At 43.5% G+C, this 22,479-nt stretch overlaps 7 protein-coding genes across 7 annotated transcripts; 3 read left to right on the top strand and 4 right to left on the bottom strand.

Annotated features, from left to right (window-relative positions):
- Positions 1-484: 484 nt before the first annotated feature.
- TRUGW13939_10389 (uncharacterized protein) lies at positions 485-1,875 on the top strand (the record flags this gene model as incomplete). The annotated part of the gene is made up of 6 exons (XM_035493501.1): positions 485-519; positions 581-718; positions 770-873; positions 934-1,034; positions 1,099-1,474; positions 1,544-1,875. 6 exons carry the CDS (start codon positions 485-487, stop codon positions 1,873-1,875), a joined length of 1,086 nt encoding a protein of 361 aa, XP_035349394.1.
- Positions 1,876-2,090: 215 nt separating this feature from the next.
- Positions 2,091-4,427, bottom strand: TRUGW13939_10388 (uncharacterized protein; the record flags this gene model as incomplete). The annotated part of the gene is made up of 9 exons (XM_035493500.1): positions 2,091-2,599; positions 2,653-3,006; positions 3,058-3,409; positions 3,463-3,534; positions 3,588-3,658; positions 3,713-3,745; positions 3,810-3,931; positions 4,004-4,043; positions 4,094-4,427. The coding sequence occupies 9 exons, from the start codon at positions 4,425-4,427 to the stop codon at positions 2,091-2,093; spliced, it is 1,887 nt and encodes a 628-aa protein (XP_035349393.1).
- A 471-nt stretch (positions 4,428-4,898) lies between these two features.
- TRUGW13939_10387 (uncharacterized protein) lies at positions 4,899-7,128 on the top strand (the record flags this gene model as incomplete). Its single annotated transcript, XM_035493499.1, has 3 exons — positions 4,899-4,994; positions 5,071-5,599; positions 5,852-7,128. 3 exons carry the CDS (start codon positions 4,899-4,901, stop codon positions 7,126-7,128), a joined length of 1,902 nt encoding a protein of 633 aa, XP_035349392.1.
- A 2,132-nt stretch (positions 7,129-9,260) lies between these two features.
- Positions 9,261-10,440, top strand: TRUGW13939_10386 (uncharacterized protein; the record flags this gene model as incomplete). The annotated part of the gene is made up of 3 exons (XM_035493498.1): positions 9,261-9,465; positions 9,522-10,244; positions 10,307-10,440. 3 exons carry the CDS (start codon positions 9,261-9,263, stop codon positions 10,438-10,440), a joined length of 1,062 nt encoding a protein of 353 aa, XP_035349391.1.
- A 1,920-nt stretch (positions 10,441-12,360) lies between these two features.
- Positions 12,361-13,634, bottom strand: TRUGW13939_10385 (uncharacterized protein; the record flags this gene model as incomplete). Its single annotated transcript, XM_035493497.1, has 3 exons — positions 12,361-12,603; positions 12,686-13,108; positions 13,227-13,634. 3 exons carry the CDS (start codon positions 13,632-13,634, stop codon positions 12,361-12,363), a joined length of 1,074 nt encoding a protein of 357 aa, XP_035349390.1.
- Positions 13,635-16,298: 2,664 nt separating this feature from the next.
- On the bottom strand, positions 16,299-17,484 carry TRUGW13939_10384 (uncharacterized protein; the record flags this gene model as incomplete). Its single annotated transcript, XM_035493496.1, has 6 exons — positions 16,299-16,439; positions 16,494-16,627; positions 16,696-16,966; positions 17,052-17,219; positions 17,274-17,313; positions 17,363-17,484. The coding sequence occupies 6 exons, from the start codon at positions 17,482-17,484 to the stop codon at positions 16,299-16,301; spliced, it is 876 nt and encodes a 291-aa protein (XP_035349389.1).
- A 3,441-nt stretch (positions 17,485-20,925) lies between these two features.
- TRUGW13939_10383 (uncharacterized protein) lies at positions 20,926-21,294 on the bottom strand (the record flags this gene model as incomplete). Its single annotated transcript, XM_035493495.1, has 1 exon — positions 20,926-21,294. One exon carries the CDS (start codon positions 21,292-21,294, stop codon positions 20,926-20,928), a length of 369 nt encoding a protein of 122 aa, XP_035349388.1.
- Positions 21,295-22,479: the final 1,185 nt, after the last annotated feature.

The following is a 22,479-nucleotide window of genomic DNA, read 5'->3' as shown; positions in this document are numbered from 1 at the left end:
CGTGTAAATTATGAACCAGTCTTATCGAAATGCTGCTAAGTTTATGTCAAAGGTACTTCGACGCGACGCTCGCTCTAGGGCTCCCAATGTAGAATAGAGGCTCCATTGCCGCTCTAGGCTAGCGTTGGAGTCAACTGGATCCCCGTCGGGATAAAAAAAGCGAGATATCTTGCCCCCCGTAATAACTGACTCGGGACTGGGTTTTCGTGTCGCCTTGATATGCTTTGGGATGCTGAGGGACGGATACGCTGTCGACGCTGTCGACTTTGTCGGATTGTTCGGCCACCTTAGGCGACTAGTGCGATAATTGACACCAACTGGTTTCTCCAAACTCTACAGCGATTTCGAAGAAGAAAGTACTAAATTTTGATATTTTCGTCTCATGGTACTGCCATTTGGAAACATCATCTTAAAACAAAGCATCTGAAAACTATCGGTGGTGGACAGACAGCTTCACCAATTTCTGCGGTACTGTGACATAGAAATGGCACCACAACCTTTTAACATAACGATAATCGGGTAAGGTATTCGAACGGATATAAATAAGTTAATCAATTTCTCTAACTAAAAATATACTCAGAGCAGGTGTGGCCGGTCTCACGACAGCGTTTGTTCTCTCTCAAAAGCCAAAATATAGAGTCACCGTTGTCGCAAAGTTCATGCCCGGCGATTATGATGCAGAATACGCATCCCCATGGGCTGGGGCTAACTTCTGGCCGTATGTTGGTCCTTTGATGTTTTTATTTCACCTTCTGACGCTCATAAGCAGGATGGGAGCACCTGGAAGCGAGCAAGCCGGGCTAGAGGAGGCCACATGGCCAGAATTATCCAAGCTGGCTAATGAACACCCTGAATCCGGAGTGGCATTTGAAAGTACGATACGATTTTTCTTTTGTTGTGCAATAGTATGTTTTCTTACTAGTATGTTCCCAGAGGCCTATATTCACACGCGGGTTGAAGACGTCGGAAAGGCAGGTTCGTTATTTGCCCAAAGTGATAACAGAATGCCATGGTGGAGTCATCTTTTCCATGATGTATGTCAAGACGCTATACTGGTACCAAAACGCCAATTACATTGCTATCCTAACATCGTCATAGTTTAAATGCCTGGACCAGCCACGGCTCCCTGCAGGTATTCACTCAACTTACGAATTTACAACGGTCTGTATAAACACTGCCGTATATCTTTCATGGCTACTCTCAAAGTGTATAAGTAATGAAGTCATCTTCAAAAGAGCAGTAGTTGAACACGTTGCTGATGCCGCGTCCCTGCACGCGAGTTCAAAACCTGCAGATCTCGTGATAAATTGCACGGGGCTCATGGCACGGTATTTGGGGGGTGTGGAGGACAAGACTGTGGTTCCTGCGCGAGGACAAGTTGTCGTAGTCCGAAATGACCCCGGTGTCATGGCCACCATTTCGACCACGGATACAAAAAATAATGGCATGGCATACATGATGTCACGACCATGCGGTTAGTTATCCGAAATTACAAGTGAACAAATATAAAAAAATCAGTTGCACCTACTAATGCAGCTTACAGGTGGCGGAACGATTCTTGGGGGCTGCTACCAGATTGGCAATTGGAATGCATCCCCAGATCCCCATCTTGCGGAGAGCATAAAGAAAGGATGCCTCGCTATGTATCCAGAATTGACGCAAGGCAATGCCGTGGAGCTAAGCGTTATTCGCCATGGTGTTGGCTTTCGTCCTGTGAGACCACAAGGTGTACGTATCGAGGCTGAGCGCGTCAAGGGGGTATCTGTTGTTCATAATTACGGTCATGGTGGATGGGGGTATCAATCCTCGTATGGAAGTGCTGCTGCGGTAGCCTTGCTCGTAGAGCGTGAAGCCGAGGTAAAATCGAAGCTGTAGGTAGCACTAAATTTCCATCGCGTTGAAACTATTAAACAGAAAATTAGCTTCAAACCAGTTAATTCAATAACGGTCCGTGTCTTTCTTCTTTATTAAATAAGGGGTTGGTAGAAACTTTCATACTGCGATTGACTACATTATTAATAAATCTGAGCTATGTTTCCACCTATATAGAACGCTTGACATGGGGATATAATCCCCACTTTACTACCCAACTAGTAGCTCCCATTTTCTACAGAAGGCTTTCCATCATGCCCGACGTGAACCTTCTCCTTCAGGATATCGACCGCTCTAGTCTTGCCAATAACTATACCCTTGTATTCTCTGCTGTTATCCACCTCTCGAATATTGTGATTCTGCAGTAGAAGTGAACATAATAATGCAACAGCTACAAGAATCAGCGATACTAATAGCATAGTGCGGAAAGTGCTGGTAAACGACTCGTTGATAGCATCACGGGTTGACGTGCCCCATGGAAATGCTAGTGCTGCCGTAATAGAGCCTTCGATTTCCTCCACATAGCTAACATCCTCCGTTGGAAGATTGGCACGAAGTTTCCGAGGCAGTAAGGCTAGAAGGAGAAATAATTCCGTCAGTACGATCTGCGACTCCTGCAATCTATATTTTAGGCTCTCACTTGTCCACATTCCTCCAGCTATTGCCGCACCAATGGCGTTTCCAACCGCGATAGACATTGTGTAAAAGGCCGTCCCTGCCGCCATGTCTATGTAATAGTCAGTACACTCGATCACAATGAGCGATGATAGGGATACCGACCAGATTGGCTGATGGAGGCTTGCACTCCGAATTGAGTGGTCATGACGATTCCTTCGCCGATTCCTAAGATGAGCTGGGAGACAACTAGCTGGGGCATTTGTCCGTGTCCGTTGATATATTTGTAGGTGAGACCCATTCCAAGCACGATGATTCCATATCCAGAAACGACAACCCACTTGTATCTTTTGAGATATTTGACCACCAAACCGGCTCCGATTTGACCCAATGATCCTGAGAATGGTATAAGAATATAAATGTTCGTAGCTGCGTTTACTGATAAATTGGCGGCAATCATTTGATACAAGAGGAGGTAGCTCTGGAGGATGTAAAGGCCGGTGTAGTTGATTACCATAGCTAGCCAATAGTTAGCCCAATATGCCCCGTGTCACTAGGGAGGGAAAGTACCTATCAAACCGAAGACGACCGTTCGGCTTTTGAGAACACCCATGGACAAGATAGGGTAGCGTGCCCACATCAACTCCCAAACAACAAAGGCAACTAAACAGAGACTGCCAATGACGAGTTCTACAATAGTGTCGGTGTTTTTCCAGTTATTTTCGTTAGAAGGCGCCAGTGATATTGGTATTAGCACAAGAGCAAGGCCTGCCCCGAACAGGAGTAGACCTAAAGGATCAAGCTGGATGAAATTTTGGACGTGATTCCGAGGCTGATATGTGCCCTCCGCTTTTCTTAATTTTGAGCCCTTTTTTTTGTTGTGGAACAGAGACGCCAGTAGAGGAATTGAAATTGCGGGTATCTATACCAGTCATTAATTTCCAGCACTCAAACACGGAAGACGAAAGTACTGACGATAATAGCAAAGATCCCAAACCCCCATCTCCATGTGATATTGATGAGCCCGGATGCAACGGGGCCAGAAATCTAGTAAAGTATTAGGTTCGTCGCACAGCTTTAGATATTGACCCAGTAATTACCCAGCATGTAATAAGTGAAGGGGCGAGTGGTATAGCATTTATGAGGGCACGATTATGAAGATCGCTAGTGTCTAATAATCGATATGGTTAGCAATGTTGAGAGCAAGGCTCTCAGGCTCACATACCTCCCGCCAGGATTTGAAGCATCAAGGAGATTCCTAAAATAGTCAGGTGTTTGAAACTATTGCATTGTAGACATGATAGGAGGGATATGCCACCAACCAATATATCCAAAAGCCCACAAGACTTGAGCCCCAGCATAGACACTAACGCTATGGGATGATGCTATCATGATTTCTCCGATAGTCAATAGCAAAACAGAAACCGATAGCATTTCAAATCGCCTAGGTTTCAGGATTACATCAGAAGGCAGTTCCTAAACAGAAAATTAATAAGGGTGTTATGTCTATACTAACCCATAAACATCGGCAAGCCTTGCGAGAGGTTGTAACGCGACTGTATCCTTCTTAGCATATGACATCAGTCATGGAATTAGCAGAACCAACCTGTTGATGCCACCGCCTGGACCACAGTGACCGTCCCCAACAGTGATGCAGAGGCAAAGTTGCTCGTGGCATATGAGGCAAAGGAGCCCGAGGTTTGATTGTTCAGGTTGATGGCGAAGCTTATGAGCAAAGCCGATACCCATATGATGACGAGATTTTGAAGGCTCCAGCTACGTTGGATGCCATCCAAGTCTGCCAGTCCAGGAAGTTGACTTTCCCCGACCGCATTGTTGCTGTCAGATACAGCAACGCTTTCTACATCAGTGGCATCCTTGGAGAGAGATTTCATATCCAAGGCCTTTGGGTCATCTTGAACATCAGAGGAAACCATCATTGAGGGAAGTGGACCAAATGGTCAATTAGTACTAAATGTATCAAGCAACAATAAGAGCCGAGCACAACTAGACGAATGGATGGGTCTTCAAGATTATTGCGGACGCTATCCTTCCTCTATATCCATTTCCAGAGCTTTTGTTATCAGTAGCTAGTGATATCGGTTATGCATCTAGCTCCTCCAAGGAGTTGCGAAGTTAACAAGCGACGGTGCATTCTGTGTGGCGTTTCGCTCTTCATTTCCGAATTTGGCCTACAGATGCGACACTAACGTGAGGCTAGACTGCCAAAGAAACTGCCACCATTGGCGCCCCCGCAGCGCGCCTGATCGTTGCTTATCAGCATTTCGGCACTTTTGCTATCTGATAAGCCTGGCGTGCACTACCCCATATTCCGCGATGTCCAAAGGCCCCTCCCGCTCCAGCACTCACCATTCCACTCCATCCTCATCGTAGTAATAGCACCTGTCCTCATGAGTCTCCAGGAAGGTCCGCGGAAAAAGCGATTGAAGACGGGCATTACTCGTGTTCGTACTGGCTGCTACACATGTCGACAGCGGAAAGTCAAGGTACGGATGCAGGCCTCTGTTAGGCTAGGAGAGTACCATCCATACCCGGTGCTGACGCTGTAATTCCCGTGTCCAGTGCGATGAAGGAAAGCCAGGATGTCAAACCTGTGGCCAGCTGGGTCTTTGCTGCGAGGGCTATGCACCACGGTATAAGTTCGCTGATCCCAAGACCTTCGAGACAATCCAGTGGGCGACAACGGTGCTGCCGGAGACAGGTTCTCCGCCTCAACAACCACCGTCCCCCACATTACTTAGAGATGCCGGTCAGTCAGCATGTTCAGCAAGCTCAGGATCGGCCGTGGGCTCCGACAATGCCATTTATTTCCCGGTTGCATCAATACTCGGGACAATGGAACACAACAAGTCAGCGTTGATTGGCGAATCATCCTCATCAGCGCCTCAAGTCCAGTTAGATGCCAACGTTCCGGCACAGTTTTCCCCTTTCAATGACGTTTTTCTCGACACATTTGATAACTCGGGGTTTGTGCATCATTCCGAATCGAACTTCGCTGTTCAACGGTCGGGTCGTTCACCCAGCAGGATGAACTTGTTTCCAACTCATTTAGCGACCCCAAGCGAATGTGCGGACAGTCTTCAGATTCCAGGTATATCGGATAATCCGCTCGCCAGTTGCAACAATAATATTTACGAATTATTTCCACTCACTCATATAAACAACACCCAATCTCTTAGCGAACTGTACTTGGCGCAATGGCACGATGTCGTGGCACCTCTGTTGCCGCCGGTCTTTCATGACATGACCACGGATATGCCAGAATTTCCGCCACTTAAAAATGCAGTTATAGCGATTACAGCGGCATATGTGGCTCACCTCGAATCTTTGGTGGTTCGTAAAGCTCATAGAAGCCGAAAGTCCTGCTATATACCACAGAAGGAACACCAGTATCAGAGTTTACAATACTACAACAAAGGTATACAAGGCATTGGGAAGTCATTCGAAGTTACGCAGTCGAATCCCCTTCACGTCCTAGCAGCGCTGCTTCTATCCTATTACTTTGAACTAGATTCTGGATCCTTTACTGGCGGCATCGGGCACATGACTGTTATTGACAAGTTCTTGGCCGCTAACCACGAGGAAATCAAGACCAATCCTACCGGACAAAAGCTATTATGCACTTGGATGAATCTCCGTTCCCAGTTTGTGAATCGGTACCTAGGGGGATACAGGTCATCAGAGCTTGCTCACACCATCGACACGTTCCCACTAAACCGAATGATAGAAAACGGGGGTTCACATCACGACTCCATCATGATCATGATGTGTGACTGTAAATTACTAAGTCGAAAGATTATCCTCGACTGGTGTGTCGCGCGAGGAGACTATTACGGCCCCAACAACAAGGCTCCGTTAGACCATGTCCTTACGCAGATGTCACTTCCCAAATCACGGCAAGAGTCAGTATCCCAACTAGACAGCATCGACGAATCGTATCGAGATTCGCTAGCAAAGCAACGTACAAGATTAGATAAGTGGCATTCTGACCTTGATCTATCCGAGCTTCCTATAGACAGCTACGTATCACAGCACAAGGACCTTCTCAGACAGTCAACCACCGAACTTGACATACTCCCTCTTAAATTTCATTCCTTCGAGATCGCGATGAACTATGCGTACTATGCACATGCTCAAATGCTATGTTCTGAGGATGTGGTAGATCGACTAGAACAGACATTCGTTGAACCCGCCTTCACGCGCAGAGATTATCCATGGGCAGAGCTTATTTTGCGTATCACTCACGGCCTTGATATTTCAGACTGTATCTACAAGAGCACATTCAACACCGGTATATTGACTATTCTCACGGCGTGCATGGCTGTTTGTCCGCGTGCAGATGTGGCGTCGTGGATTGAGAACTGGATACGGAAGGTCGAAGATTACGGGATCCCACTAGAAAGCGGATTGCCGTTCGGAATAATAAAAAGGGTGATCCGTTTTATATTGGACCAGAGGAAAAAGAGACGTCATGTGCTGCTTATCATGCCCTTGGATATCGAAGATGCAGAGAAGTCTGATCTCTATCAAAGTGATTTCAAGATGCAAGTTATCGCCTGCGGAAAGAATATGGATACGGGAAAGCTATACAACGAGATGGCTGAGATACCCGAAATGTGAGGAAGTAGATACTGAATTTATTACAGCATACTTTGGTAAATTGTAGGATTTTGAATAACCAATAATTAACTCTTTGGTGTAAAAAAACGATAACCCCATCAAAGCCCTACGTGGGGAAGTTGACATTGAAAGTTTCTGTTTTGCATATACATGGCATCAATCAGCGAGGACTTATATACCACCCAAAAGTACTTACTGTTTGCATATGTCCCCATGATCTTTAACTGAATGCCAACCGGATTTTGTTCTAGCAATAAGCTTGATCTTGAACTATTATATGTATTTCATGTTTCTCTAGATGTCCAGAGGATCTCGGTAAGCGAGATCCTCCATTTCGAGTGGAGCACAGGGATGGCGACTCGGGTGATATAACATGTAAAATCATGTAATCATTCATGGAATATTAAGTCATTTAAAGGTACTGGCATTGAGTTTTTAGACATGAAAAATATGAATACAATACTTTTTTTTTGGTTTTAAATAATCATGTCTTGATCACATATATTGTGGTGGCTAGTGATTAGCACGCCGAAAGGACCGAAACGAGAGATTCCCATGTCGGCCCCCAAGGCCTGCGAGGCGCCAATGAGGCCCCCTCCGGGCGCCTACTAGGGACTCACTTCTCCGCTAGGTTTATAAGCACATTCGCTAAATAACATGGTTGGTGGACTACAAGGCTTGTTAAACTACATGTATATGTGATTAGGTCGAGACTGATTGTCACTACGCTATATCTTGTTTACTTCGCGGTTTCCAGACTCATCCTTTCAGGAACATGCTGGTAAGCTTACATCATGATAGTTTTATTGGGGTGAGAATTTAAGTGTTTGCCACTGAGATATTCCGCGGGGTCCGTATTATTATTGTGCGTTGCATTGGACATAATGGACCCCAATCTCCACAAACTTGAAAATCGTGAATTTTTTTTTAGGGAATTGATGCGGACACCACCCCCTTTCCTAAACTGGTGTAGTCTTGAAATTAAATTTCCTAGTAAATTCCTAGTTGTTTTAATCACTTTATCTTAGTCTAAAAATTTTACTTACATCCTTTGTGATGTATTAGATCAAGCCACTCCCTGCGGGGGTTCTGTAGGCCGTTGTAAGCCGAATCAGGCATACCCGGGCCTGGCACTTCACAGGTTTCTCTGGTCTCTGGAAACTATATGGTTCCTAGAGAGGCTCTAGGATTCTTTTCATGTATGTATGGGCGAACAAGTCAGAAAACAGAGGTAGTGAATTGAATGGAATTGCAACGATTGTTTGATGTTTTATATATATTTGACTCTGTCTACTATAAATAAGTGCTAGTTCGACAAACACTCTATCGCTGCTTATATTGGCCTATTCCACAGGGTAGTTATATCTTTTACTATAATAGTAAGCTTAAATTAAATTAATTAATCCTATATTTTTTATTTTATATATATATATATTTTTACAAAATTTTAGCCTTAATATATTATTATAAATAATGGTTAGTTGAAAATTCTAAATTAGGATTAGATGATTAAAACTACTAATTTTACTAGGAAATCTGATTTTAAGTCTACGATGGTTTGGGTTAGAGGGTGGTTTCCGCATCAATTCCTTTTTTTTATCCATGCAGGCTAATCATGCTTCTTTTAACGAAACCGGCCCTATTTTTGTCAATGAATCAAAAAATCAAAAAAAATAAGTACCTAATAGCACTTTCACTCATTTTTAGCACAAAATATAATGAAATCCGAAGTCGCAAAGAATGCCAAGACCTATACGAATCTTGGTGTTACATTTTACGATGTTCTGAGATCAGGCGACCAAATGCGTTGTAACAAAGGCACATTAGCTATAATAATGGGGTCGTTTATCAATACCTAATTGTGAACTAATCTCAGGGGCTGGGTTGCAGTCTAATCTACCAAGAAGTTCGAACTAGCACCAACACCTGCTATTGGTTCTCTATATGTTTGATGTGAGATACTAATACACAACTTTAATCAAAACGAACATGTTTAAGCCAAGAAAACCAGGGTTTTCCTAGCTTCTATGTCAGCATATATAGCTCTTGTAATCCCCTGGAGAATTCCCGTCTAGTATCAGTAAAATCGCAGGGTATTATTAGGAAGCTTCTACTATCAACATCAGGTCACAATGGCACTGAGGTCAATTCTTCTCGTTTCGTGGGGCGCATTCGTCGCAGCCAATACTTGTCCATTGTCTGTGGAGATATCCAACGTTGATGACCATAATGTCAATGTTACGATCACCAACCAAGCAGACAAAACAGTCACGTTCTTCAAAGGAAATACTGTTCTAGATACGCGACCTGTGAGAAAGTTGCTGGTTCAGGGTGAAGGTTGGTTTTGGCCTTGATTGACCACATTGAATCTACTGACGCATACGCGTAATTAGATGATAAAGAACTGGATTTCAGTGGGGCTTACGTCGACTATAAGCAAAGCAACCCTTCATCCTCCATGTTCCAGCGTCTCGGCTCCGGCCAGGCAGTTAGCACCATTGTCAATGCTGCCGTATCTCACAAACTCGACGGCGTATCCAACGCCAAGGTTACAGCACTTCAGCACTTGAAGTATGTCATGGGCGAGACCATACCATCTAATCTCAAGGACATGTCTTTCTGTCCAGGTGTCGTATCCCAGAAGGTAGCCATTGTTCCTAACCAGATGAAAGCCGCATCTGAACACTTCTCAAAAACTTCTCCCGCCGCGTCCATTCAAAGACGAGACTTGGGAATTGAAAATTGTTCCGCCGACCAACAGACAGATCTGCAGACCTCCGTGAATGACGCCATAGCCATGGCATCGGCAGCACAACAGGCGGAGGCAAACGAGGATGACTACTGGATCAATTGGTTCAAGGATGCTGGCCAATCATCAACGACCGATTCAATCTACGGCCAAGTAATCAATGCTCAATCCACTGGCTTCACCATATCATGTTCCGACACATATGGTGCTTGTGGAGATAACGGAGATAGTGCCTTAGCTGTCACTATTACACCTGATAATGTTATTATCCCATGCCCTAATGGGGGATATTGGGATTTGGGGGAATTCGCAGGCGATTGTGAGGCTAGTGATTATGATAAGGCTGGGGCAATTCTCCACGAGATGAGTAAGGCCATTTCCCGTGGATACAATCAATTGAAACTTCCATTTGCTAATCTTAGCCCTTAGCTCACCTGTTTGGAACATCGGATTATGCCTATGGGCACGATGACTGCGAGGCTCTGAGCGCAGATCAAGCTGCCATGAATGCGGACACCTACGAACTTTATGCTGAAAGTGTTAGACTTGGAGGTTGTCAGTAATTACTTACCAATCCTGTTATGACCAAGGGATCGCTTTCACGAAAGATATGCTCCAAGACGGTCCAGAAAGGAACCTTCTCAATGTTTATGTTGTATTCAATGATTGTACTTAACTACACTACTGCTTAACAGTACAAAACTAGGTTACTACTGTCCTGTGACTGGGTCATTAGTTAACCAATATTAAATGAATTTGCTCAAGGTATTCAAAACATCAACAACCGTGATGGCGGTGGCCGTCGAAGGTTGGGGGGCTTCCCCGCTCAAATATAGGAAAATAAAATAGTGAAAACTGAAAAAAAAAAAGATCTTCTGGTCTACTTAAAGGAATAAGCGAGTTCTATAATATGATCCGACAAAATTCTCTACGGATAGGTCCATAGGGAGCAAGAACCGTACAGGCTATTCTAAACACGTTTGAGTACAAAATTGAAGGACTGACCCTAAAGTGACTTATTATTGTTAAATCCCACTATTCTACTGGATTACAGCCATACTTGAATTATCAATTTAGAGACATATATCGTTCTAGGTATAGACCGTCGGCAGAGGTTGGTTAACATGTGGCACAACATCTAGAAAAAATACTCCTTTCAGTGCCACAATTCATGGCACTGCATAATCAACATCCCTAGTTAACTACAGTGCAATGAGATCGACTACATTGACAAAATCGCATGGAGATACTGAAAGGCTTTTATTTATCAAAGCCCTACACCTCACAATTTCAGACATTGCTGTGAGTGTCAGCGTGTCTTTGAAGAAAAGAAAAGATGTACATTTTCCGTCAGTGAATTCGATAATTGAGTATAAGAGAGAAAGGCTATTGCAATGAGGTTTGCTAGTGGTCCAGTAAGGTATTTATGAATACAACATGTGAATCCCATACATCTTACTTACTTCCATCCTACTTGATGGACATTATAACGCGATCGTGAGAGCTATTGAAAAGGAACCATTTGCACTCTTGTGTGAACATAATATCACTTTTTTGGCCTGTAGCTACGCCATGTACCTAAACTACACATTCTTCTAATATTGACCCTTTATATAAGCCCTGCAGCAGGTGGCCTTTTTTCACATAACACTAGAACTGGCTCACGGTGGAGTAATCAGGCAGGTTGAACCAGGGGCAATAACTTTCTTTCTTTCCCTTTTTGATGTAATATTAGAACCCCGTTGTAAAACTGTATAGTAGCATTTACGGCCAGCCTGCCGCCCAGGCCTCAGTATCCGCCGTTCGAGATGCCGCTGAGAAGCATAACTTAGCGGACATGCAGCTGCGCTGTGATGGGCAACTTTCTATAGTATATTAAATGGAAAATATCGATCGAGATGCGATTATCTTTGCTGTCTCCCAAAGGGAGCAGCTATACAACACTCTCGATGCAATTGTGGCTAGGCCACTTCCGACAGACCTAGCTGATGCCATCAACGTCGTTTGTGTCACGGTTGAAGATTCCGAACCTGTTTACCACCTTTAGGATGCTGTCCTCGTGACCTTCTCCTGCACATCATTATTGTATTTTTCTGCGGTATGGATTAGGACCTGAGCATACAGCTCTCGAGAAATTTTGTCCATGGTTATCAATATAGCACGTTGATAGGCTACCCTATCTACTCTTCTCTCCGTTAGGTTTTCTTGTAATACGTTTGTTGTCGTCCAAATTTAGTAAAAGTATACCGCTTCAAATATAGTCGGAATCATAGAAGTTGAAATTCCTCATGCGAGGGAACGAAGGGCTAATAACTTGTGGTCGAGATGCTGGTGAGTGAAATCGGGGAGTTTTTCTTTACACTTTTATAGTCTATTCTACCAAAGCGCACTAAGTTAAGTATTCCAATCCGGAATATTGAATGAGTACATCTGATAACTAACTTGTTCAATGTGATGCTAAGTATCCGGTGTAGAATGCGTTATTAGCATTTTGTAGGTACCCAATTCGGAATAGCATACGATCCATCGTCTTTTTTCATGTCAAAGGTCCCTTCCTGCTGCCAAGAATGGAGAAACCATCCAACTTGGTTTTGTTTAAAAAATTGACAATTATCGTCAAAGTTTTGCCAGTAATTGGTATACTGTTCTTCGCCGCAGTCGCAGGAATCGGGGCCGGTAACATGGCCACCTGCGTGACCATCATTATATGCCCAGGCCCATTGTGTCTATTCTTCACGTTAGTGAAACTTTTACATCGCGTCGGTGGCCCCAGCTGCAACGTAATACACTCAATCCAAGCTAACTGACCTCAGATATCAAGATTGGCAAGTTCACGTTGCTTTTCAACCATTGAACTTGATTTTTGATGTAGTTCCACGAATCAGCCTCTGTCAAATCATCATGATAATATGGCATGACATGTGCATGCACGCAATCACTCAAGTTTGCAATCGTTTCCCCGACTGGACCCAGGGAGTTGCCGTTGTCCGAGCTCATAATCCCTGGACGATCCCAGTCCTCGGAAATACCAACAGGTATTCCATACGGTTTGACAAGGTCTTTGAATTTAGACAAATATCCTTCAAAATTATCGTAGCTACCTCCGTCAGTATCCCCAATAGGCTCGGTTCCGAATTCAATACTGTGAACGACGAATGGTGCAATCTCGGCGTAGGAGCTGTTGGCAAGGGTATCGAGAATTGAATCTTGAATTTTGCTCCACCACGAATCCTTGTTATCAAAAAAAATTGTTAGCAACATCAATGAATGTGAACTAATAATTCCCTATTCGATGCGTTTTTCCGAGCAGGGAGTCCCGGCTCATCGTCTGTATTGCATAAAAACATACGGGATCACCATTCAGAGGCCAAGCAACTTGAAAAATAACACCCATGTCATATTCAATACCAGCTTTGATAATTCGTTCCCAAATATCGTCCGTATAGCAGCCGGGCAAATAAGCGCGCGCCATTGAAGCGCCAAAGTCATTCTTCATTGACGCGAAATCCGACTCGATGAGGGAGTAAGGTTCGCCATCGCAGTCATCTTCGATCGGATAGGAAAACCCCAGAAAGCCATATGTTTGCTCTGCAGAGCACCACCACTCTGATCGCGTCATATCCGGGGCGGTTGTGGAGTTGTGGAATGTAGCCGACTGCAGAGGGAAGCATGTCGATGAGTTTTCTTCCCGCAAGTGAGGATTGATGCGATAGCCAGTCACAGCAGCGACAAACGACAGAACAGTTAAAGTACGCATCTTGTATCAACCAGTGTGCCTTGCTAGGTGAATTCGGTCGTCTATATAATGTAAAAAGGGGGGGAGAGAACCACTAATTCGTAGAAAAAGGGCGGTATTCCCCCAATATTTATATTGTATATGCTGTAGCATAAATTTAAACCAAACTTAGAAGCAAGGTAGAAGCTAGATCCTAATTGGAAAGTGGCACCTTCATATACGTAAATGGAAATACTAAGTAGTTCACTTCCGTCGAGTTTCAACCCTTCGAACTTCCATTTCTGTAATATTTTGCTGCGTTCCTCTTCTTTGGTTGGTTAAAACTGATCTGACAAGGTCTCACTCTGGGGCTGAACATTGGTAATATTAACTAACACCATTTTCCGAATCGGGAATGTGGATCAGCCATCCCATTCGCTCAACAACAAAAACAAAGACATTCAAATGTTGGATAAGCCGGTGCTTTGTCCATCCAAAAGATGCGTATTTTCTGCGTTTAGAGACACAGTTTACAGTGTCGAAGAATCGCCACGAATTTAACCTGTCATTAAACCAATTTACTTTTGTCGTCTTATATTACGCTAAGAATAAGCTTAGACTAGTCCCCCAGTTATCCTTAGTTTCTAAATCAGAAACCTTTTGTCCAATGCTTTATAAATACATAAGGCAGAACTCAGACTTAACATTGAAAAGGGGTAACAGGCTAGCCGGGGTTCTCACCCGCCTCGTATACGAATGATTTCGTCCTATAAGTATATATCAATTTAAAGTAGACATCCCAGAAATTCTTCAAAAACTATCCTCAATATTATTTGTTAGCGTTAATATGTAAGTCTCGATCATACTGTGTTATACACCCCCATACATCATCACTCGTCGTGATAGCATAGACTAGTTGGCCACCAAAACCTATTGCCCACTGCAATCGTCCGAAGATTTATTATGAAAAAAAAATATATCGTCTAAATCCGGTACAGTGTTATTAATATATATCCATTACTTTTAAAAAATATATATATATAAGAAAGTCAGAGTTTGTATACATGTCCTTTATAAGAAGAATCCCATTCTCACCGTCAAACGTATGTAACAGCGAAAGCAACAGAGAGTCGCATTAAACAGTCTGGATTAGTAACACTCCAGATGTCACCACGAAGACGCGCAGCACGACACTAAAGCTTATATCTCGCTATTCGCGACTCATCTAATATCTCTAAAGATTCGCTTTTTATTTTGAACATTTATGGATATAATGTTCGCAGTGATCGAGGAGACCTCGGGATGTGGTGTTTTTGGTTGACGTCCATCAAAATGTACCCGATAGCCAGGTCTTGCCTGATGAATCTTTTTGATAAATTAGTGTTAAACCATAACCATTAAACTTTGATGACTTTCATGGAAAGTGGAGTGTAAGTAAAAGGTTGGAGAGCGCAAGTCATAGGTGGAGCCGGTTTTCGCACACGTAATCATCAATCCTATACCTTGTCTGTTGGATACGATTGGTGCCTTTTTTTTTTTCGCATTTTTGCTCTTTGTCTTAATTATGTAGTTCGTCTTCGGAGATACGAGTCGGGACCACCCGTATTGAAGGTATTGCAGAGACCACGACCACGGAAGATAATGCTATAATGCAGACCTGAGCGCGGAATTCTTTGAGGACGCCTTGGAGACATTTTACTACGATGAGGATGCACAGCTCCCAATTAAAAGCTACGAAGTGTTGTCAGAACGGCCTCTGGGCGAATTTAGTTGCACAACGCGCAAGTATCACATCTATCATTGTTTGTATGGGTTGCGATTGATGCACCGGGCCTTGGAAAGGGGTGGGGTGGTGGAAAGCGGCTTGAGCAGCTATCATCATATACGTTAAGCTGACTAGCCAAAACAGCAGTGCTTTTCTGGTGAGGCTGTTGGCTCGTATAATATGCAAGAGATTACAAGTCAAACTATGCCGATTTATTTTTATCAAGTAGAAAGTTGAAGCCTTGAAGCTAGTTCTAGACACGGTTTCAACTTCCACTCAACTAGATACCCCGACCTAGATAAGCAGCTCCCACAACCCCCCATCGCAATACCCATGCCAGCGTCGCTGTTGGTCCGAGATTAAGTCAGCTGGAAATGGTAAATATAAGACTGCTCATAATGGAGGAGCATATCTGCGGTAAGGAGATTGCAATGTTATGGACCCCCATTGCGGTGGCAGCCATTGACCGTGCTGGACTGAGGGAATGCTCCGATGAGAACTGTTGCTTCTCCATGTCAAGTTCATCGCTCGTGGGAAGCGAGTCAGAAGAAGAGATAGGTTTCGGTACAGTCGTGGATTGATCAAGATACAAGCGGCTCGGGATAGACTCTTCAGAAATCCCCGCTCCGATGATTGCGAAAGGTACCAATTGCGTGAGACCCCAAGAAATCCCGAGAATAGCGACAAATACCATAGATGATATGAAGGACTCTCTCACAGTCAATCTAAAGAGACATACTGAAGTCAGAATGTGAGAAACCATCTACACACGAGGGAGGGTCATGTGCCTCTTGATAAGACTCCCTGCAATCTCCATACGAGTCACGTCCCGCATTCTACCGGCACGGCGGTCATGAGTTAGGTACGGAAGAGCAAGGTTGGCTAGCAATGCGACGCATGAGAATAGCACCAATGCTAATGTGCCATGTCGTAAGGACTATTCATGCAGTGCGTTGTAGAACTGGTTGGAAGGAGGCCCCATTTTTGATAAGGAGAATGTTGGACTTGTCTATGGTGGATTTATGGTTAATAGAAAACGCAACATCAGGAATGAGCTCAACCGACAAAGTTTGCTCAGGTATCTGTGGTTTTGAAGATTAGTTACGGGATTCTCCCGACTGAGACAGAGAACATACGTCGCGCCGTAAAACAAAAAAGGAAACCAAGCTAGCCAAGAGAAGAACTGGACAAGACAAACCATCTTCACTGTTGGAGGAAGATCTGCTGCTGTTTTGTAAACTTCCCGGAACACTTGCTAAGCGTGAATCATCTTTTGGAGTTAGTGGCTTGTTGCTAGGCTTCTCTCTCTCGTAAAGTAGCAAGTAATTGCTACAGTACTTCCCAGACTTAGAAAGGCAATCAGACAAAGGCCTTTGAACTGTATATTCTCGATCAACCCGTGCACACTTGGAATGGGAATTTTCGGGAACCCAGCGCCGTAACCGATCAAACTGCCAATGAGAATGATGCAGCTGGTAAATGTGCCAGCTTCAGCCTGTTGCCTATCTGGATAGTGATCTACAGTGAGTTCTCTGAGGCCTGCTTGAACTGGCTGAAGCGAGATATTCATGCCCAGACCCAGAAAATTGCTAGCGATTTGGTTATCAAACTAGGTTATACGGATTGACACCCAGCAGGCAGCAAGTCAGTCGCATTGTCTCGCTAGTCCACGCCAGCATATTGATAGAAAATACTGCAACCAGCGTTCCGTATATTATATATGGCTTTCGACGGCCCCATCGGTGAGTACACGTATCACTCTTGTATCCGATGAATGGTTGGAGGAGGGTGCCGCATACTGGGCCGGCAAGCCAGACCAGGGAGACAAGGGACGGTACAAGTCCGAGGGAGAGAAGAAACGGCTACAGAGGATTAAAGAGGCCCATATCTAATCACCCATCACGCAGCCCACTTACTGAGCCTTCCGCCATAATAGTCACCCAGGTCACTTGTAGACTGGAGCTTAGTTAGCAACAGTCGGACCAGACGAGGAACAGAATCGAACCTTCCCATGCTGATCGCCAGACAGAATAATTCTCCCTTTCTCAACGGTCTTTTGATCTCTTCCCCCAAAACCTTGTCATTCTGCGGTTCTGAGCTTGTGACTGACTCGTAGAGATGGTTCATAATTACGACTTCGGCGAATCGAAGGCGAAATCAGAGATGTGAGTATACGTGAAAATTACCTCTCACTGTAGGAGGGGTGTTATTTTTGGCTCAATCGTGAAAAATTCTCCTTCACTTTCCAGTGTCCTGCCCAAGTTTTCATTTTTCCTACTAAGGTGCAGATTCGGAGCTAAAATCGGAGGAATGAGAGTTCGGCTTCCACTTCCCCGCTACAACCGCAAATACGACTGCCTATAGATACATTAAGAACAAAATGCGTATTTCACTAGTATTACATCTGACCACAGGTAGATTACCCAATTGCACCACTGAACAAGAAACGACTACACGGGTACCTACACATGACCAGGCGAATTTGTCAGACTTTTTACCATTACCCCAAAAGGGAACCCTTTTGGGGATTCGTGTAAGTGGTAGTAATTTCAGTTTGACAGAATTACAGAGCATAACAGTTACAAGGCAAGATAGTTGCAGGGCAAGGAAGTTACAATATGGGGAACTTACAGGGCAATACTGTTGCAGCACAACAGTATCACAAGGCAAGAAAATTACCCTACAACTATGTCATTCTGCAAACCATCAGCAAATAACGAACCGAGCAAACGTTCAAATATATATCACGATAAACTTAAAACAACCAGTAGAGAATATAATATTTATGTTCAGATAACATAAATAAACAAGAGAGCAGAGTTAGCAGCACCATGATAGACTGTTTAGTAATAAGAAAGAAGAAATAAAGAATAGTCTAATCTATAAATAATATATCAATAATATATAAATAGATCTACATACTATATATACTAATCTTTATAATAATAGTGCCTAACGTATTTTATAAGCACCCCGGGACACATAAGCGTCCCGGGACACCCGCGCTAAGAAATCATAGAAAATGACCATAACGTAACGAATAAACCGAATTACTATATAATTTCTATATAGAATTGTTCGGGCAGTATGTGCGAATATGCCCGATTTGTTTACAATTAGAACAGGTCCGTGGCGCGTGCCTGCGTGCCCCCGAAGCCACTTCCGGATTAGGCAATTGTAAAGCTTCCTGGGCTGTCAACGCTGCTGTAGCTATCTCGCGACCTTCAGAAACTGTCAAAATTCCTTGACGGTCAATAGGCCTACTATGGGTTGTCTTTTTTTGCTTCTGGTGATGGTTCGCTGCTCTTAATTCCTGATTTTCCTGCGCTAATATAGTGGTGGAATTTATGGCTAACGAGCAACCTTTTATTAACTGGTCTAACGCGCGTTTAGTAGGCGAACTTGGATGGGTAAGATGTTGATTTATAAGCCGATTTATGGTGTTTGTTTGACGAATCAGGTTTTTTATATTATTTGGTGTTTTTGGGGACTAATTTGCAGAAGAATGACTCGTACTTGGGGGGGTAGGTGTCCGCAATTGAATGTCAAGCTTAGATAGCACACGTTCTCGGTCAAATGGCGAGATACTGGTCGATAAAAAGCCGCTCTTAATATTTTGTATGGTATAGGCTTTATCCCGAATGTCCGCATACATTGTGAGAAAATCGTCTTTATCAATATGGTTGACACCGCAGCGCATCCGGTTTTTAACCGCGTGCCTATATAAGCGCTTTAGAACCGCAAAAACACCCACATCAAGCGGTTGAAGTAGGTGTGACGAATGTGGCGGCATATATATGGTAATAATGTTATTTGTAGCACAGTGCTGATCGAATAAAGGTGTAAGATGACTACTATGTCTATTAAGAATCAGAAGACGGTACCGGCCAACTGTATAAGGTTTTGTCTAAGGGTTAAAAATTTTTTGAAGCTATTTAAGGCTCAATTTGTCAGATGTCCAACTATTTGGTGATTTAGTAATTGCCTAATTAGGTGGTAAACCAGGTAGATTATATCAATTAAGAAGTTTATTGACTGATTTCAATATAATAAGTGAAGGCACAGCAATCCCTCTTGTACTTATATATTCCATAGCTGTGACCCATTCTCGATTTCTAGGCTGTAGTAGATGAGGTTTCCCTTTGCGATCAGAGCTGCATACAACTTTTACAGTAGAAATGATGTCTATAGTGAACCCAGTCTCGTTAAAATTCCAAATATCTTCCTCAGCGATCCCGTACTCGGTAAAAACGCGCTTAAGATTATCAAAAAAGCCGCTAATAATTGTTGGATCTTCATATAAAGCGCGCTTATAATTATATTTGCAAATGTAACGGGTCTGTAGGTTTTGCTGGCGCTTCAAATAATTGCTTACCCAGCACTTACCAATGGTTGGTGGTGAGGTAATGGAATCGCGTTTTGCAAGCAAGCAATTGGCCATTTGCTCTACCATTGAGGGCCTGACAGGGCAGCCACGCTTATCCATTGAGAGAATCCAATCGCGCAGTGTAATTTCCTCAGTTTCTGACAATTTGGTGTTTTTGGGGCGCTTATATGAGTGGTGCGCGCGATCCTGCATTCGCGCGTGAAGCATCGACTTTGGTACACAGTAAACACGTGCTGCTTCGCGCACACTGGTTATTTGACCTTTTTTTAACGCGTTTATAGCAAGCAGAAGTCTTCCTTCATTGTTTGAAGGGGTTTTTGCAGCGTTCTGAGGCATATTGGTGTGGTTATGCGATTTTCAAATGTATGGTTGGTTGAAAGTGGGAGGAAATTGAGAGGGTGTCCCGGGACGCTTATGTGTCCCGGGGTGCTTATAAAATACGTTAGTATTTAACGTATTCCACTACCCCCGCGGGCCACCCAAGCCAGCCGGGCCACCTGTAATCTCATATAAAAGGGCCATTTTTTGTGGTCGAAAAAATAACCATTTTATTAAAATAATACATTTAAAAATTAAATATGTTATTCTGTATATAAAACTATATAAGATTACTAATTTTTATTAAGCAATTATTATTTTTGGGAAAATTACAGCTGTACATAGTGTATTTTTTGTATTTTATTAATACAGGTGTAATTTTTCTCAATATAGCTTCATAGAATTTTAAATTTTTAAAAATTGTTTATTTATAATATATTTTATATAATATTTAATAAATATATAGGGTTGCTTAATAAATTGTTGAGATTCTAAATCCTAAAAAATGGTCCTTTTATATGAGATTACAGGTGGCCCGGCTGGCTTGGGTGGCCCGCGGGGGTAGTGGAATATGTTAGATATCAATTGATCCATTGCTATATATATATATACACTGATGTCACACACACATACATATATCAACATTGAATGATATATAGGTAAACTCGTCAACGGTTTGTTCCACTACAGTGGGAGGACCAAAATTGATGCATCTCAACGCGAGACTAAATCAATAAACTACCAGTCGTGCAACTTCAAAGAAAATAACATTCAAATCTTGTCAACTGATAACAATGCTAAGTGTTAATGACCATTCGCGAATTTCGATATTCTTGGTGCAGACACTCACCCAATTAGAGTGTCTACTGTCCAAGGTAAAGGTAGCTAGCACCACTGAATTGCGCGCACTCCACTAAAGCACCATTACCCGATGCTTCGACATCCACTGTTGTGCAGTCTTTGTCGCAACTGCTGGTCGGGCACCCACCGAGCTTTTTAGGTGCTACTGCGTTTGTGCCGATCAATTCCCCACTGAAGGCAACATCTAGATCGTCGCTTTCATATGGGTTCGAGAAACATAGATTTCCTTCACTAGCATCGTATGTCCAAGAAGTTTGGGACTCGGATGCCGTTTGTTGGGGACAGTCGCCTGAATCTCTGAAAAACATGAGTCCAGAGAACTGGGCGTTGGTAAAGGCCGCAGCCAGGAGAACAAGAAGAGCGGTCTTCATATTTGATAGCGAGGGCAGAAGTGGGCTTAAGTTGCGACAAAGAGTATGCTTGCCTAAATGGATTTTAATGATGCAGGAAAAACCGAGAGAGGGATGAAGGCACGGTATAAATAATCAAGCGTGGGGCATAACTTCTTGATACTTATTAAGCATCTTGTTTCAAAGATCGCAAAGTTTGTACAGATGAAATTGGGGCAAGTCTTTGAACGCAAATTATTAATGGGTAATGATATCATTACTCCTTGGAAGGTTGGACGTATCTCGCCCCACGTAGGATGATTGACATTCGGCTTCTGCTTCTAAAGGACGATAAATGACGATGAAGTTGATAGACTCACGGCTAGGGAGTAATCCGATGGAGTTGGCGCCCTGATCTCCACAAAACCGCCCCAAGGAAGAGAGCAGGGGGCAACTGCGGGCCAAGGGGTGTTTGAACCCCTTACGGGGTTATACTACAAAATTAGAACTTGCAAACTACGTATGGCAGGCTTCAGAAGAGTGCTGTATGCAAAATTGCATGTTGCATGTGCGAGTACTGATGTCTGTTCAAGTAGTACGCTGTAGCCACCGTGTTATCCACAGGGCCTGCCATCCACGTGGAAAATTTTTAATTTTCCAAGCTTGAGGCATTAATGATATCATTCGGCCCAAATTGGCCCGAATAGCCCTCCATCGGACATCCTCCGTGCACGAGTACGAAGTAGAGATAGATACTTATATACCTCGTATCAAACTATGCTCCGTACATACTCGGTTCCCAGGGTGCGCAACACATGACACTGTTAGGCCGTGGGGCATCGATGATTTCATCCTCTGATGCTGACGGTGATTGGAGTCTCAGATCGACGCTGATCGACATGACCCCCATAAATAGCTGCGTTCGAAAAAGGGACGAGACAACGAAGATCCCCACGTTTTTACAACTTTCGGTGTTGACATCTTGGTTTTTTCTTGATTTGAGAGCTCCACATTTGCTAAATGATACCCGACTAAAACATAAAAATACGATTGGTAAAGCTACCAAAGAGAAATGTTCCATGCAAAGTACGCAACGTTCTCCAAAGATCCAGTGAAATTCCCATCGCTCAAAAATACTTGTGGCCGAAAAGTAAAAATACTCTTCAATCACCTTGAAACTTCCAACGACACAGCCATGGTAGTAGTACAGATTATATGCGGCCCCAA

This window comes from Talaromyces rugulosus, chromosome VI (assembly GCF_013368755.1).
Source record: "Talaromyces rugulosus chromosome VI, complete sequence".
NCBI lineage: Eukaryota > Fungi > Ascomycota > Eurotiomycetes > Eurotiales > Trichocomaceae > Talaromyces > Talaromyces rugulosus.
Note: the sequence above shows the minus strand (reverse complement) of the source record. Positions and strands in the feature narration are given on the sequence as shown.